The 17,445-nt window shown below is 50.9% G+C and overlaps 1 protein-coding gene across 1 annotated transcript in view; it reads left to right on the top strand.

Moving 5' to 3' along the window:
• LOC8030142 (zinc finger protein basonuclin-2) overlaps positions 1 to 4,470 on the top strand; it is a 266,974-nt gene extending 262,504 nt beyond the window's left edge. The window contains exon 4 of the mRNA XM_042291008.1: positions 224 to 4,470. Within this exon, the coding sequence (XP_042146942.1) occupies positions 224 to 3,076 (2,853 nt within the window). The 3' untranslated portion in view covers positions 3,077 to 4,470. The remainder of the gene's footprint in view (positions 1 to 223) is intronic.
• The last annotated feature ends 12,975 nt before the right edge of the window (positions 4,471 to 17,445 follow it).

Raw genomic sequence — 17,445 nt, 5'->3', positions numbered from 1 at the left:
AGCAAGAGCTTTGGAAACATCGGTTGTCAAACGCCTCAGATAAATACACTATTCTTTCGCTTCATCTGTGTCCTTCGCGCTAATGCGTTGCGAAATGCTTGCGCAATCGTGGCAGCGACAAAGCTTCAATAAGGAAGCGAAAACAGATTCGCGAACAATCTTGCGAGCAACACATGTGCCGCGAGCGGGTTTCTCAAAGCATCTTTTCCGTTGCCTTTCGCAGGATTCGCACGGCACGGTGCTCGAGCGATGGAGCCTGGCCAGCCGCGAAGAAGAGCCTTTGGTCATCCAGCAGTTCCTGCGCTTCGGCGAAACCCGCGCCCTCGCGCACCACTTCCTCACGAGCGACGGCCTCCTGGGGGGCTCCGACCGGGCCGTGACCGATGGTCACGGTCTACTCCACTCTGACTCTGACATCAAGAAGTTCCTGGAGAGGACGAGCCGCAGCAGCGCCGCCATCACGGCTTCGTCGGCGCTGTTCGCCAGCAAGTTCGCCAACGCCGCCGAAACTGTCGTGGGCAGCCGTAGCGGCAGTGGCGGCCTGGTGCTCACCAGGCCCCCGTCGCTGAGGCACCAGCCGCACCCCCCCTCGAGCGTGAGCTCGGGCCAGTCCGCGTCGCCACCGGCCGCCGGCTGCTCGCCGGCGGCCAGTCCCCTGGCCGCACTGTCCTCGTCACCGCTCAACAAGCTGCAGAACATGCAGCCCTACGACTTCCGGCAAGCGGAGCGCAAGGGATCCAGCCCCGAGATCGCCAGGTCCGTCGCAGACGGCCTGAGGACGGCCGACATGCTGCTTCTACACAACCAGCACCACAACCACAACTCGACTCCACTGTCTTCCCCCACGCACAACAACAACAACAACTTGGGCTCCTCCTTCCTCAACCACAGCTCGGATCTGAGCCTGACAGACGGTGTCTCCGACGACGAGGACACTGTTGATGGCGGAGCCATCAACCTGACGCTGGGAGGAGGACCGGGATCGATGGATTCGGTTTTTGCGGCGCGAAAGGTGAAGCACCTCCGCAAGTCAGCCAACCCGATGAAGCGGCGCTGGAACCCCATGGTGCTGAGTACGCTCACCACGAACCCGGCAACGGGAAAGCGTCGGGTCCAGTGCCACGTCTGCCTCAAGACCTTCTGCGACAAGGGAGCCCTCAAGATCCACTTCAGCGCGGTGCACCTGCGGGAGATGCACAAGTGCACGGTGGACGGTTGCAATATGATGTTCAGCTCGCGCCGTAGCCGCAACCGGCACAGCGCCAACCCAAATCCCAAGTTGCACACGCCGAATCTGAGGCGCAAGATCAGCCCCCACGACGGGAGAACGGCCAACCCATTCCCGCTGCTCCCGCCGTCGACGCTGCTCAACTTTAACAACGCCAACGCTAGTGGGCTCGTGTCGCCGGCTTCGCTGGCTTCCTCGCTGCACGAGAAGATGGGCTCCGTGCAGGAAAGGCTGGCTTCGCTGTGTCCGACGCCTCCCATGCCGGGCTCAAACGTCCTAATGCCGGGGGACGGCGCCCTTCCGCTCACAAAGAAGCTCAAGTTTGACGAGAGAGTCGCCAGTGACGCCAAAGAATCGCCCGAGAAGAGGGACGCTGGAGTGAACCTCTCCGTCGAGAAGGAGAACAAGAACCTCGAGAACAGAACGGGTATGCCAGGACCGAACGACACGAAGGGCGTCCGGAAGAGGAAAGCGCTCAATCCAACCAAGCTCGCGACCATCACGAGTGACGACGACCTTCAATACGCGACGTCGGATGAATCTTCTAGCAACACTTACATCGACCAAAACGGGCTCCTGGAAGAGTCTAAGTCGGACGATGATGATGACGTCGACGATATCACCACTGACGGACACGAAGATGACTCTAAAGATTTCGACGTTGACGATGACCTCGACGACAAGGACACGGATGGCCGTAACACGCCGTCTCCGCCGCTGATCAAGTTCAAGTCCGAGCGCGAAGCTCCCAAATGGAGCTTCGAAGTGGAACAGAACAAGATCGGCGCCGTCGAAGAGGAAGACCAGAAGCCCGACCTGCAGAGCAGCAGCAAATCGCGAACCTCGCCGACACCCAAGAAGGATTCTGTCGAGGACCTGTCCACCAAGCGGGAGGAGGGCACGCCGCCCACACGTATCAAGACCGAGGACGTGACCGAAAACCCGCTCCGGCACCTGGAGTCGCTCTCTCTGGGGGCCTTCGCGGGCCTGGTGCCCACGGCACCCCGCAGCCTCGCCGGCGGCGGTGTCTCGTTCCACGCACCGGGGCTGGGCCTCGCCGATGTCCCTCGAGAGGTCCTGGCAAACAGCGGCCTCCAAGATGCGGGCCTCCTCGGTCGCGACTCCCCGCCCTCCTCCGAGCAGCACATGTCCTCGCTGCTCCCTGTCTACCGCGACGCTGCACTCGTTGGTCCCGGGCTCGAGATCCCGGTGGACAAGGAAAATCCGCGGCGGTGTACGGCCTGCGGTAAGGTGTTCCAGAACCATTTCGGCGTGAAGACGCACTACCAGAACGTGCACCTCAAACTGATGCATAAGTGCACAGTGGAAGGATGCAACGCCGCCTTCCCGTCGAAGCGGAGCAGGGACCGCCACTCGGCCAACCTTAACCTTCACCGCAAGCTTCTCTCGACCACCTCCTCGGACAAAGGAGGCGCGCCGTTCCTCGACAAGGCGCTCTTCCCGTACCCGCCGTCGGACTTCTTCACCAGGCTCTACGACCCGCAGGGCTTACCTCTCAACCTGGCCGACGTGTACCACAGGCTGCCCGCACCGGAGGGATTCGTTCTGCCCCCCGCCTTCGCGGTCGGCCCCTTCCACCACCACCACCACCCGGGCCTCCTGGGACAGCACGGCTCGGCCGCGGACTCCAGGCCGTCCGATGGCAGCCGCGGCGGCTCGCCCGCCAGCGCCACGTCCAGCTCTCCGGGGCCCCGCAGTCCCCAGGACTTGCGGCACGACGAAGACGTCGAAGACGACTCCCGCGAGAAGGACGACCGGTCCTCACCTCCCAAGACTGCCAGGACGTCGCCCGTCGAAGACGTGCCCGTCGCCGTGGCCGCCACGTAGCCCTAGCTCCTTCGCGCGTTCCCACGTACAAACGGACAGCAGAGGCGCGCCGGCGGGACGGCCGTGCATTTCCCCAGCAGCGTCTCTCTCTCCGACTCTTCCCCGTTGTGCCAACAGACTGAGGCAGCTGTGATTTGTGACGTTCTCCCGTGCTGTTGTTTTGTTTTCGTACGCTCTCCTCCCTATCTCCTCGAGCTCATGTACTTCCCTCCGAGAGTAGCGGGACGCGGACTCGAGCCAGGAAGGACTGCTTGCCCCTCGCCCCTCCCCCGGTGTCCCGTGTGCTCCCTTTGTACAAACGACAACACAGACTCTGGGAAGACAGTATTCTGCATTTTCATTCTCCGCCCCCAAGACATCTCGTGTTCATTTTTTCTCGTTTACCGAAGCGCGCGAACGGAAAAAGATATCGCGCGACACGTGCTTCCTGTACGGTTAATAGCGACTTCCTTTGCAATACCGTATATAGATATAAATATATCTGTATAGATATGCACAAAAAACCAACCTGTGTGTAGAAAAAAAAAAGGAAACCACGTTTTTGAAGGACAATCGTCAAACAAATGCGAAGGAAGGCGCTTCTTTTTTTTGGGTGGGTTGGGGTTGCGAGAAGCAGCAGTATCAAAGAGCGCATTTTCTGTTGTCTGAATTCTGTTTAAATTATTTCCATACAAGGGTCAGAGACTCTGTATCACGTTTGAAAAAAAAAAGGTGTTTTAAAGAAAGCATTAAAACAAAAAGAATGGCTCCAGCACCTCAGGTTTTGGAGGCTTTGCCAAAAAAATTGTTGCTCGTGTGATGTTTCGTCTGCTTAGATTGCGTGTGTGAAACAACTAAAAGTGTTCTGTCCTTAAGTTAGTTCTCAAGGCTGTTGTGCATGAGCGACATAAAATGAAACACTTTTTCCAGGTCGTTGTGCTCAACGACTGACATGATTACACTCCCACATTCAAAGTTAAATGCCGGCTATTCGGCCACTTTTGAAGCCCAACATTCTCCTGACTATAATTTGCAAGCCGCTTACAGTTGGAAAAAAGTTTACCACTTCCTGCAAGCTCGTGACCTCGCGGGTTTTTCATAACCAAAGCACGGGCATGATGATTCTAGTCAGGAACCTTTGAGATTTCCACTAAGGTCGGTGCCAGAAACTGCCATATCGGCAAGAACAACTGCAGGTACCACGCATCTTTCGTTTTCTGAAAGAAACGCGCGTATGTTTTTCCCGCTTAGACAATACGTACACAATCCAGACGTCCCTGAGCCTTCGGACGCATTCATATTAATGATGACATTGTAGCTTGCTAACAAAGAGGGGCGAGTGAAACTCTGCAGGCATCACCCTCCGACCGTCGTGTCAAGTCAAAGCAGTAAAAAAAAAGCGCTTAAAACTAAAAATATGGTTTTTGGGTCGATTTTTTATCTCCATGTACAACCGGGAGAACGAAACAAGGGTTCTGTCGTGCCACTTACACCCTGTCTTCCTCTCTTAAAAAGAAAATGTAACAAAAGTTGACACAGAGCATGGTGCAGGTTGTGCTGAGTGTCTGAGCGAAGATATCAGGGATTTTCCGTAGGTCGTATACGCCAGTGCTTTGAGTTGCAAGTCGTACTGTCACTGAGCGCGAACTGAGCACGGGCCCGTGGGGCCTGCAATCCGAAATGTACGATATATAAAACGCCCTTATCATCTATAGGTTAAGGAGCTTATTTGGCCTACTTTCCCGATCATCTCTTTCAGCTCTCTTTTATTTACAGTAGTGGTGAGACCCCTACTGTTGCATGTCCTTCTTTCAGGGTCAGCGTGCTGCCATGGATGAAATTTACAATATGCTTAAAGTGCTTACAAGAAGTTTACAAAGTTACATCTATGAAGATCCCGCAGGGCAAGAACAAAATTGAAGGCTGCCAGCCAAAGGCAACATATACCTCTTGTTCTCACCGAAAAAGATATAAAGTGCTTATATTGAAAGGGACAATTTTCTATGAAAATGCACTCTAAGAAACGGGAACACATACCCTAACCCTACTTTAAGCGTCGATTACAGCCATCACCACCTTCCAGAAAACAAGGCCGTAATGAAGTTTCATCTTCGCCAAAAGGGGCGAACGCGGAACCGAGTTTGAACACGTGGGCTGGGGATCAGCATTCGGCTATCATGAACCTCAGTCCAATCAACAATGTCACAGCATTCGCATCTAATATGTCCCCCGCGTTTGCCTTTCCTTGATGACGCCGAAAATAGAAATAGAACACTATACGGAACGCGAAAAGCGGATGATAAAAATGCGAAAAAACCGCGCGGGCCCATTTTTGCGCCACTAGCCTATAGAACCAGTTGAACGAGCGGCAATATTAGCGCACCACTGCGCTTCCCGCTCGCTTCACATTTTCGTATTCTTATTTAATGGTTGTCCATGCCGTTTAGCGAGTTTCTGATTGTAACCATATCTTTATCTTCAATATTAAAAAAAAAGAAAAAACCCTGAACAAATATTAGTTAATTAGCCGACTTATCGGGACGGCTATATCCCATATTACGTCGCCCTTGCCGTATAACTAACGTACTCATACTGCATTAAGCAGTCACGGCTCTTTTAAAACAGATAACTAAAGCCTAAAAGGAAAAGGAAACACCCGGTATATACACACTGTATTTAATATAAAGCTGCCAGTGCGCCCTCCAACTGTCCTCAGAAATTCCACAAAAGCGTTGTCCCTGCGTACGGTTGATTCGCAGTAGGAGTGAATCCCGAGGCAAGGAAGACGCGGGAAAAATAACATGAACACGTCTCAGGGCACCTCTCTGCAAACGTACCGACTTGAAGATGGCGGACGTTGATCGGCCATGTTCCAAACACTCGTAGTTATAAGAACATTTGTTTGCGAGAGCTAAAGTTACTTAAATTTAGTTTGAAATCGGTGCCCTTTCAGCAGGCTTGTCTTACAATAAATATACTCTTTCACAAGTTTAGCGCCATTTAGAAGCGACTTATCGAAACCATACTCTCTGGTGTTGATTGGCCACTATCGGCCTGCCTCCAGGGCTGTTTCGAGAACGTTTCTAGCTCTACTCGGATGATGCCGTCTCATTGCTGCGTGTCAGGCCACTCTGCAAGCGGAGAGTCAGAAAGCATAATAACGGAAGAAAAGCGATATACTGTTTCGCTGCTCACTCTAAATATCGGCATCTTGCTGCTTTTACTAGCAACGAAGCGCACAGCCGATCCACACATATGTAGTACGGAAATTTACAATATACTACATTGATACGGATAAGATATTCTAGAGCTGGGCGTCGATTAAAATTTTTAACCCGATTGATCGCCTTCGCTTAATGAAATAATTAATCGATTAATCACTTTCGTTCATTTCCATGCGTAAAATTTGTAAAAATCGGTTACATTTTGGTTTGCTTCCGTTGAATGTGTGATAAACGGCGCAGTATGGAATTTCGGTTATAAATCAACCTCGATGTGTAGTTGAGAACAGTTCAAAGACACTCACACCCACACATTATTACGTAAGCTGCCCGAGGCAAAGATGTTCGTTGATATTCTCCGGCAAGGGTGACCTCGTCTGATTGTTCACTATAGCCTCTGCTGAACTGAAAGGACAAACGCACGGCCTTCGAACCGGCCGTAACACGTGTAACCTTCTGCAATTAGGGAGTCCTAGCGAGTCCTTTCCATCCGAACGGTTCGTCCTCGAACGCATCGCGGACGCCACTGCGCATGCGCGCGCGAGTTGTTCGGGGCTTTAGGATGCGCTTTTCGTTCGTTTCTTTCATTCCGGCCGCTGGAGTAGTCATCGCAACGCAGCGAATGCCGTTGACGACTCGAGGAAAATGCAAGATGGCGCTCGACTCCGCCTGCCCATCCGAGTGTTAGGCTTACCACAGCGGAGGCGATTCGCTGTCCTGCTACTTTTTGCGTCATCTGAGAAGTCGAACCAAATGGCTTCGAAGACTAATCCCGGTGGCAAACGGTCGGGAATGCTGTAAACTACGCGCGTGATGAAATTTTAGTTGCCCGGGCTAACGAGCCGCCTTGGCGACCGCGAGCAGACGAAATGATTTGGTTATAAGGCACACGACGTGAAGGATTGTTCAAGAGGACAGACACACATCACCTACCTTTCTGGTCGTTCGGGTACATTTTACTCTAGCTTTAGAGCTCTTGCAATTTTGACCGGTAAACGTTACCTCGGTCGTTTGGCTTACAAAGGTGTGGGCCGTGAAACGCGAGCTAAAGATTTGCACGCTGCAGAATGTTTCAGTTGTTTACTGCGAGATGGCGCCGCCGGTCAAACGCAATCATCATTATCGTTTAAATGGTTGCGCGAGTTTTATGATACGGTAAACCGCGTTAAATTTACATACGGTTTCACGAAACGGAGCAGTTGCACCGTTCATGTTTTCGGAACCGTGTACTCCAAAACCGACTCCCTACTATATGGAGCTACGAATCTCCCTCCTACAGTTTAATTTAGGTTAAGATATTACCTTAAGTCTGACCTTCATACAGGTGTACTCGTTTACGTCTGCGTGGTGAAAGCGTTTAATCTTTACTTTCTTTTGGTTGGTCAAAACTCCACCGATTAAGCGGTTAAAAGTTTAACCGTGATTAAAGCATCAATCGATTAATCGCTAAGTTAATTGATCCTTTGCCCAACCCTAGAAACCGAGGGAAAGGAGGAGACGAGAGCTTGCGGGGACGTCGGAACACCGAGCTCTGGTTGGAATGATTATAGAGGGTAGCGGCAAAGCTAGCAGCCTATGAATTCACTCACTCATCGAACGCGTTCGAACCGAGAGTAGAGACAGAGGTAGCTGTACACCGTTTCACCTTATGTTGTACCGCAGAAAAGGCCAGAGGCGCGAGCTCATAGCGTTGGGAGCTACTCTTAACGCACGAGAGCTTGTGCCGCCGAGATGTGCCCTAGGCAAGGAGCTCGCGCTTGTAGCCTTTCCTGCGGTACATCGTAAGATGAAACGGAGTACAGCTTTTCGTCTACCCCTAACCATTCCCCACAGAGCTCGGCGTCCTAAGAGTCCCCGCGCACTCCCGTGTCCTTCTCTCCCTTGGTTTCTATTCGCATAGGGAGTATTCACTGGCAGCCATATCTGTGTGCGTGGCTGCTGCGCGCATGCCGACGGCGAGCTTCCGGAGTTCTTTTGCAACGTGCATTCCGCACCATCAAGATTACCAGTCTTAGCGGGCTATTAATGTCAGCTCGTTCTGAGTGTGCACTCTAAACATCGCCCTCAAATACGGCGTCCAGTGTAGTACAGTGAACTATACTCCGCGACAACTTTTCTTGGCAATGCAGTGGAAGGTACAGGCCCGCGTCCCCTCTCCCATTTTGAGTGTGCGCGGGCTCTCCTCCTCTCCCCGGAAGCACACTCAAACTGGAAGAGGGGACGCGGGCCTGTACCTTCCACTGCATTGCCAAGAAAAGTTGTCGCGGAGTATAGAGGAAGGGTAGTGAAGTCAAACGCCGACGCGCTCCATGCATTGCTGTGAAGCGGCGAGCGTGGAAAGGGCCCAGATGTACGAGGCGACTCTACGGCAGCATGGGCTGGATAATCCGGCCCCCGGGTGTTCCGAGGGCCTTCAGCGAGCAGGTTCGGCTTGGCGGTTTGGCAGCGCGAACTGGCTTCCGTTCAGATCTTCCCCCCGAGTCTTCTGTCACTTACGTCGAATAAAGTGCACTGCCAAATCGACTGTAACGACGACGACGACGACGACGACGTCAACACCGGTAGCGCAGCAAATGCGAAGCCAAGCATGCGCTACCACAACCCATGCTTTAGTGGAGCCTTTTTGCGCCCTCGACATGAAAAATGGCAGCCGTGAGCGCTCGCTGAGCTCATCGCCCCTCCTCTAGTTCACTTTATAAACTAATGTTGCGGTGAACTAGAATAGGAGTAGTGGAAAAATAGAAGGCCTCCAGGTGAGGCGCTTCGTGTAGAACCTACCAGGTAGCGCTGGTGTTCGATTCTGGAGCACCTCTGCCAGAAAGGTTCGCGCCGAGCGTGGCTGTTTTTGATGTTGGCGGTTCATTAGTGTGGCCTATGTGTGCTTTATGGGTGTTTCAACGTCTATGAATTAATGTGTAAAGCTCACTTGTGCAATGTAGTGAAAACCGGGGTAACCATTCTTGCATGCTGGCGCGTAACAGTCCGCATCCGTCTTCTTCTTCGTTTTCATTGCTTAGCGACAAGACTCGATCCTATGTAATCAATATGCCAAGCTCTTTACATTCATGAAAACAAATTGCGAAAACGACCATATACACCACAGAAACCACCTGAGAACGTACGCGACGCCATATCCCATGCTACAGTAGCCATGTCCTCCGGGTTTCGTCAACAGCGCCACTCGCGGCAGCTGCTGGCTTCACACGACCGATGGGACGCTGCCGACGGTTTTTCAACTGCCCCTATATTCTAGCTCACTGTACTACAGTGTTGTGTAGAGTTGTAGTGGCAAGAGCGGCGGACGCCGCGTGAAGATTTTGCGCGTAGACGACACCGTAGTGCTGCTGTTCTGAGCCCTAGGAACGCACCCCCGTCAGCCTCGTCGCCGGCGCTGCTCGGGGTGTACTAATGTGGTTCAACTGGGGCTTTCCGCGACGCACAACAATTGCTAATATGAGAAATTGTAGGTTTCCCTTTGACACCCGGTAGTGGAGTGTGTGATATCCTCTACTTTCATTATTCGCGTGTTTTTGATGGAAATCATTTGGTTAATATCGACTCCCCCCCCCCCCCCCCCCCCTTTCCCACTACTGACAGGTCGTTCAGCAACGCTATCACTAGCGCTGCACGCTTAAAGGAGTTGTGCAATGACATTGGGTGGGAATATTTCTTACTTTACACCAGCTTCCCGGCACTACTGGGACCCAAGAATACTCGAACGCAACACCACTGACCAAGAAGCGTCTTGTCGCGGCGGAATTCAAAGGATGAAAGCGGAGCTTTTTTTTCAGTCTCTCCTTCCAAAGCCGCCTTTTGCTCCTTCGCAAAATTCGATGACGGAGCTGGGGGGACAATGGCAACAGTACGATCCCCGGGAATGCGTCATCGAGCTTTGCGGTGACGATATTCAAATGCTGCTCACACAGTGGACGCGAAGACTGCGTACGCATTCGATCTGGGCACGTGACAATCGATGCCTCGACATGCATTCGGGTAGTGGCCCGTGTCCAATCGCCGCAACGACGACAATAGCCGAGTCATAACAATGTCTGGAACTCAGCGCGTGTCCTGTGCTTTGCCAACCCCAGCGCTTGGCTATGATCAGCAATTAGCGGCGAGATGTTTCGGTGGCGCCCTCCTATGGTTCCCCCTTGTGACGTTATTACCTTGCGAACAACAAGTTCGATGGTGTTTGTAAATAGCACGGTGGAAGCCTGAAATCATTGCGCTCTCAAGGCAACACTGCCAACACCGTCGAAATTAAAGTTCTTTCGTTCATCTTATTTCAGTCGATGGTATACCCTCTCTGACGTCATAGTCAGCTTTTGGGCCAATCCTGGAAGGCCGACCAATGCGACGCCTTCGGTCGCACACGTCGCCAATGGTGGCACATAATCGGCTCCAGATCACGTGGCCGCTTGTTCTGGCTAAGAGTTGAGGGGTGAACGCTGCTCGTTTTTATTTAACTTTTTTTCTGGAACTTCTATTGCGTGGGGTGAAAAACGAACGCGCGTTTCATAGATCATTAACATCAGGGATCCGTTTTAAGCAGGATTTGCGCGAAGTACAAAAATTGTTGCATCGCCCCTTTAATAGCTGCTAAAGAAACCACGCGATACTAATATAACAAGGAAAAATAGACTGATAAATATCAATAAATCTCGCACCTTTTTAATGGTGAGAGGAACAATAAACTGGTGTATTGTTTTTTGTCATCGTTTTGCTGATGCGGGGACCAGCTTTGTGTAAGGTGCAAGGCCGAGCGCGTTTGTGAACAGCCAAGGTGCACTGCAACTGGCGAACATATAGCAAATTGCCCTTTGTGGAAGGCAGTCTATGGAGAAAAAATACCTCAATTGGGAGGAGATGCAGCATTAAGATACAACATGAACACAAACTTCAACAAAACCTAATATGAAAATAAAAAAAAACAAATATTCTGAACTCACTACTTTATGACTTCTCAAAAGTGGTAATACACTTCATCGACATACACAGCAAGCAGATGACAGATATCCAGCACCATACTACGCAAAAAGACTACAAAATAGTCATAATATATTGCGGCATAGAATCCTAACCTCTTCGCCATGGGCCTCCTGCGCTGCCCAGAGGGTGCTGCGAATAAGACTTGTTAGTACTTGTTTTGGGTAGTACAAATTTTAGCGTCTCATACTGTCACGCATGCAGAAGCGTGCCTGCTCTGGTGCGGAGCGCGAGATCACGATGAAAATGCAAAGACAGAACAAAAATTCGAACGCCGTCAAAGCTAAGACGCTGAGAGCGCGAGCCAAGAGTTTCTACTTTGGAACGCCACGCGTTCCAAAGTAGACATAAAAAAAAAAAAAAATTAAAGCGTCGCGACACAGGTGTTGTGACGTCACCACCCAGAGGTAAGAGACGCGTGCCCTAGCGGTGGTGTCATGAATTCGGCACTTTCGATTCTCTTGCAACGTTGAGTTTGGCCGATTTCTGGCGTTCAAAGTTGTTTTTTCTCTCTTTAGCACCACATAGAATTGAAAAAGCTCGACCAACGTGCCATAAGTAGGGCTATGCTCAATCACGTGAGCTTGTACTACCCAAAATGAGGGCGCTATAGTTTGGTCAAAGCTTCAGCGCAGGAGGCCTATTGACGATGTGCACAAAGTCCCGATGGATAAGGCGCGGTTCAAAATGTCTCTCGCACACCCCTGATGTCTCGGCGAGGCGTTTATCTTCTCGATTAAGATTTTTTTCCCACTGTAGTTTTCGTGACTCCTCCTTTGGCGCACGAAACAGCGACGGCTTACAATCGCTGGTGCCCCGGCAGCCCTTGTTGACTGGGTAGCCGGACTTGCACCCCGGCGCGAAGCAGTGTGAGTGTATGTGTCCGTGTTTTTCCTCGCATTTATGACCGAAGACGGCAATTTCGGAACGGTGAAAACTCCCCACCACTACACCACAAAGAAAAGTGCTACGGTGCTACGTTCGGGAGAAGCGTACCGCCTCAGCTTCAACTTCTTCTTCACTCATAGCACATCTGCCACACATTCTCCTAGGGCTCGGAACTCCAGCGCCACTCGCGGCATCTCCGTTGACCGTCTTCACGTGGCCCATTTTAAGCGGGCGCCGCTCTGGCCACTACATCCTCTAGAACACTGTAACTGTACTAATGTGTCATTTTGGGGCATTTTTTCTTCTTTCTTGCACACTCTCTCCAAGTCTGTCATAGGTTCGTGTAACAAATAGTTCATGCCTTTTCGCATAGAAAGCAACTAGACCAACGCTGAGTTTGCCTCATGGCCACACAAAAACAAACAAACAAAAAACAATATAGCCCCCCTTTTGTTTCCCTGGAAAATTACGTTTAATTATTCGGAAAGTCTGTGTCTGGCGGGGCAGCAAATAAATGAAATAATAATGTAGTCGGTAAGTAAACGGGCGGAATAATCGCTTAATCTATTACGCTATACTCGGCTTCATATTAGTGAGGTTTAGGTAACCGTTTTTGCACACCCGATACTGTACGATGGGGCCTCCGGTACAAACTTCACATATGCAAGTCTTCAGCAGTAGCGCATGCGCAGTTGGTTGTAACGCCGAATTAGAGCGCAGCCCTTGAGGAGGAGGAGGGAAGGGTACTGGGGGGGGGGGTCAACTGACCGGAAAGGGGGGTCACGTGACCTTGGGGGGTCACGTGACCACGTGACAATGACAGTGCCGATGATGTCATGAGTGACGTCACTGATGACGTAATCAGTGACGATGACGATGCGGATACCGATGACGTCACCAGTGATGATGACGATGACGATGCGGATGTCGATGAAGTCATCAGTGACGTCATCACAGATGATGACGATGACGATGTGGATGCCGGTGACATCGGTGACGTCAGTGATGACGTCATCAGTGATGATGACGATGACGATGCGGATGTCGGTGACGTCATCAGTGATGATGGCGATGACGATGCGGATGCCGGTGACGTCATCAGTGACGTCACTGATGACGTCATCAGTGACGATGACGATGACAATGCGGATGCCGGTGACGTCATCAGTGACGATGATGTCATCAGTGATGATGACGACGACGATGCGGATGCCGGTGACGTCATCAGTGACGATGACGTCATCGGGGGGTCACGTGACCTCAGGGGGGTCACGTGACCTCAGGGGAGTCACATGACCGGGGGTCCCGTGACCTCGGGGGTCACGTGACCTTGGAGGGTTATATGACCTTGGGATGGGTCATGTGACCTTGGGGATCACATGACCTAGGGGTCACATGACCTGGGGGTCACGTGACTTGGGGGTCACGTGACCTTGGGGTGACCTTGGTTATGCCGACGGCGACGGTGACGGCGACGCCGCTCAAGGCGGAAACGGGCGCCTAAGAGCTGCGCTCTAAAAGCATAAGATATGCTTGCATTTCCTGAACCAGAATCGGTTTAAAGGCCGACGTACAACCTCGGTTTTCTGCAGAAAAGATAATCATCTTAGCACTCCCCTCTCCTAAGCTTCGAGGGGAGCCAAGCTGGGGCAAGGTAAAAAGTGGAGAGGATATAGGAAAGGAGGAAGCGGGCAAAAGTGGAAAGCGCGAAGTGTACGTCCGCCTTTAACCAGCGCTAACGAACGCGCATGGACTTTGACGACGAGGCGCGGCTTGATTGATTGACTCCATCGCTTCGTGGTGTCGGTTGCGGTCGGACTTAACGGGAAACGGAGCAGAGTTGATTCTTTGATGATTACTATCGCTGCTTCCTCGTGGCCAAACGACCCACTGACCAGCGCAGGCCAATGATGACCGCCTGCCCTTTGGATATCATTCTCCCACATTAGTATTTTCCTCTCTAGCAAGCCTTCTCTCTCCCTCGCTCTCAATGTCTCGCTCCATCCATTTCGATTGTTGTCATTCTCGAGAGAAATAAAATAAAATTGCCTATGTTTGGTTCTCAAAAGAAAAGGTCACGCCAGAAAAAAAGAAGCATATCCTTTCTCAATATCTATACTTCAAAAGTTTATTACGCAACAATTAAAGTTACAGCCACGACGTAAATGCGCAGCTTCCGTCGCACATTTACGCCGCATTCACACTGGCCACTCAACCGCATCCGCAAAGCTGTTGCGCACGCGGTTGTTTAACGATGCGGTATAAATTCACGCGCAATTGATGATGAAAACGAGCGGATCCGCTTCCTGATTGCGATTCGAACGCCGGTTTGCGACGCAGCCTTAAAAATGAGGACTTGGATTCCTGCCGGTCTTGAAATGGGCGTGCGTTGTACTCTACTTTGTTTCACCTTAAGTCCGGAAGCAGCCGGCTCTACGAGCTGATGGGACCGATCAAACGGTGCCAACAGCGCAAGTCACTGGTACCTCCGTAAACACGATTCGTTGAGCGACGATGGAAGGTGTACGGAAACATGATAGACACCATGGTGACAGACCGATCTCACCAGCCACTTTGACTACGCCACCGCCTCTGCATTGCATCGAGGGAGCTTTAGCCTTTTTGCACGTGCGACAACACCGCTTGAGCTCTGCGCGTGTGGAGCACAAGAGTGCCACGAGCCCTCGTCGCATGCATGGCCGTCTGCCTCCTGTTAACTAAAGTTATACACCTTTGGAAGTGGGATCCCGGCTTAACCTCGAACCGCGCGCCAAGGTGAGGCGGACCTACTCTCCAGCCAGGACGTTCGCTGGTTGTCGTACAATGTTGCCAAGCGTCTCTCGCCGAAGCGCACACCACTGAGCGCAGAAAGAAATTGAAAAAAATAACTATAAAACGTACACGTGTCGTCTTCGACCGCGAAAGAGCACGGATAATGAAATAAAATAATAAAATGCCTAAACCGGTAACAAATCGAAAAATTTCAAAAAGACCTGAAGTTTTAAGGCGCTCTTCAGAATCCGCCACAAGTCGCATGGCCTTTGCATCAACGATGGCTGCGCTCGAGGCAGCTCTGGCTTCCACAACATGCAGGAACAGAGGCTGCGATCGTTATAGAGTCAGCTCCCAACCCTTAAAGTTGCCCCGTCCTACAATATGTGATGCTAAGATTCTGTGTGGATACCTCCTCCTGCGTTCCGAGAGAGTAAGTGTGCCGCTAACGTTAGCCATCGGCGATGCAGCAAACGGGACCATCTTGTCATCGCGCACCCCACTGACGTGCCCCTGGCGCACCCCAGCATGGCGGAAACGGTACGGGGCGCCAGCATCGCTCAAAATGGCAGCGCACAGGACCCTTTCTTGCAAACGTGTATAGTCACGGATGCGCCGTGCGCTTAGTGAGATCGGTCTATTGGTACGCTTTTGGCGTTGTATGATTTTTCCCATCAGTCCACAGCGTCAAATCCGCATGGGCTTAAAGTGAAGCGAAGTATAACCGTGCCTGTAATTTCGGAAGCCTAGCCATAGGAGACCATTTCAAGATAGACTAACTTGTCGTTGTTGCTGACACTGAAAAAAATGGTACTAACGCGACTGCAGCGCATTAAGGCAACTGTCTAGGTTGCGTCAGCCATGTCAGGATGTGTTCTCTCAGGTCACAGGCCGTTGTCTGATAGCGCTGGGTACGTGCCAGTACCCGTTACCAAAAAATAAGTAACGAAATAGTGTTACTCGCTAGCTTAGAAAAAAGCGAACGCGTTACAGAGCTCCGTTACCATTTTGCAAATGTAAGGAAAGACTTGTGTCGTTACTTGCTATGACTAACGGACGTTATTTTTACGTTAGTTGGTCGTTACTTCGTGTTTCACTGTTAGTATATGACAGCTGTTTATAATGAACCGCCTCTGTATACTTCGGCAACAATACACCTGCTCAGAGTGGTTATTTATTTATTTATTTTTACTTTTTGCAGCGCCGGAGCATTACAGCAGACAAGTGGGGTGCAAATCCCATTTATATGCTGGAAACTCACACAAACAGCACAACCAGAGAGGGATATTAAAAGATGGTGACGTCTTTCTGGTGACGGTCGCCGTTCAATGCTTCGACAACCTTGCCGCTTGTTAGCGGGGCCAGCTTGTTTGTATGACCTCGGCAGGATGTGTAATGTACATCCTCGAACATGTAACGCTTCGAAAGCGCGATTCCCACAACTGTAATGTATAACGCCAGCACGTTTAGCTAGCCCCGATTGTTTCTCTGGCCTCGACAGGATATGCAATGTACATCCTCTGACACGTGACGCTTCGCGAGCGCGATTCGGAGAATTGAACCTTGCCCGTAGCACCTGTCTGGGAAGAAGAAACTGCCCAGCAAAGAACGACCAAATGGTACGCCACGTAACGGACGCAAAATAGACCCCTTGATGTAGTCAAAGTTAATCCGGTCAAATAAAGGTTACTTTATTCCTTCACAAACCCGTCGCATTTCGAATTAACGACACTCAGCACCCGGCTACCGCTAACACACTTGTTTTTGTTCAAAGCGCGGGAACGTCAACGCTTCCAAACTTAGAGTTGATCCTTTTGGTTGTTGACAGAAATATAATTTATTTGTTCTGAGGAGAAGGATGTGAGTAACTAGGGACGCTGAGGCAAAATCCTTCAAGCGGCGGCAGACTGTTGCCATCTGAACGGATGTCTCTTTCCAGCGAGACGGCTGCTCGGGGTGCGGTGACGGTGGTAGACGCTTAGGGGTTCCGCGCGGTGATAATCTCGCGCCGTTGGGCCCGGTCGTGGAAACGTTAAAAGTATCTTCTAAAGGAGTCTGAAATGACGCTGGTTATACATTGCTTTAGTGGGGCTTCTTTGCCACTTTTACGTAGTGCAATGAATAAAAATTATTTTGTTTTCAAAAAATCATGCAACCATTTTTAATCAAAAGTAACGAGTAACGGGTAACGTTCCTTTGATAGGAGATACCGTAGAATAATAGCGACATTACTTTACTCGTTAGTCATTTGGTGTTCTAACGAGTATGTTAATACGTTAGTAAAAAAAACAACTAACGTGTTAGTTTTAGCACTGGTACGTGATGAAGGAATTAAAAGTTCAGGGATGACAGCTTTGCAGGAAAAGAGCTAATTTGGTACATTCATACGCGATAAAACGGCAAATGTTAGGGCAGGCTGGTGTAGGTTGATCGTGTCCACGTCGATCTGTATTTGTGTCATCATGAAATGCAGTTTTTAGCTACGATTCTTAATAAATCAAAATGCAGGGGATTTGATCAAGT

The sequence above is a fragment of the Ixodes scapularis genome, unplaced genomic scaffold (assembly GCF_016920785.2).
Source record: "Ixodes scapularis isolate PalLabHiFi unplaced genomic scaffold, ASM1692078v2 PGA_scaffold1__304_contigs__length_218370807, whole genome shotgun sequence".
Taxonomy (NCBI): Eukaryota; Metazoa; Arthropoda; class Arachnida; order Ixodida; family Ixodidae; genus Ixodes; species Ixodes scapularis.
The sequence above is the reverse complement of the archived record's forward strand: the minus strand, read 5'-3'. Positions and strand labels throughout refer to the sequence as shown.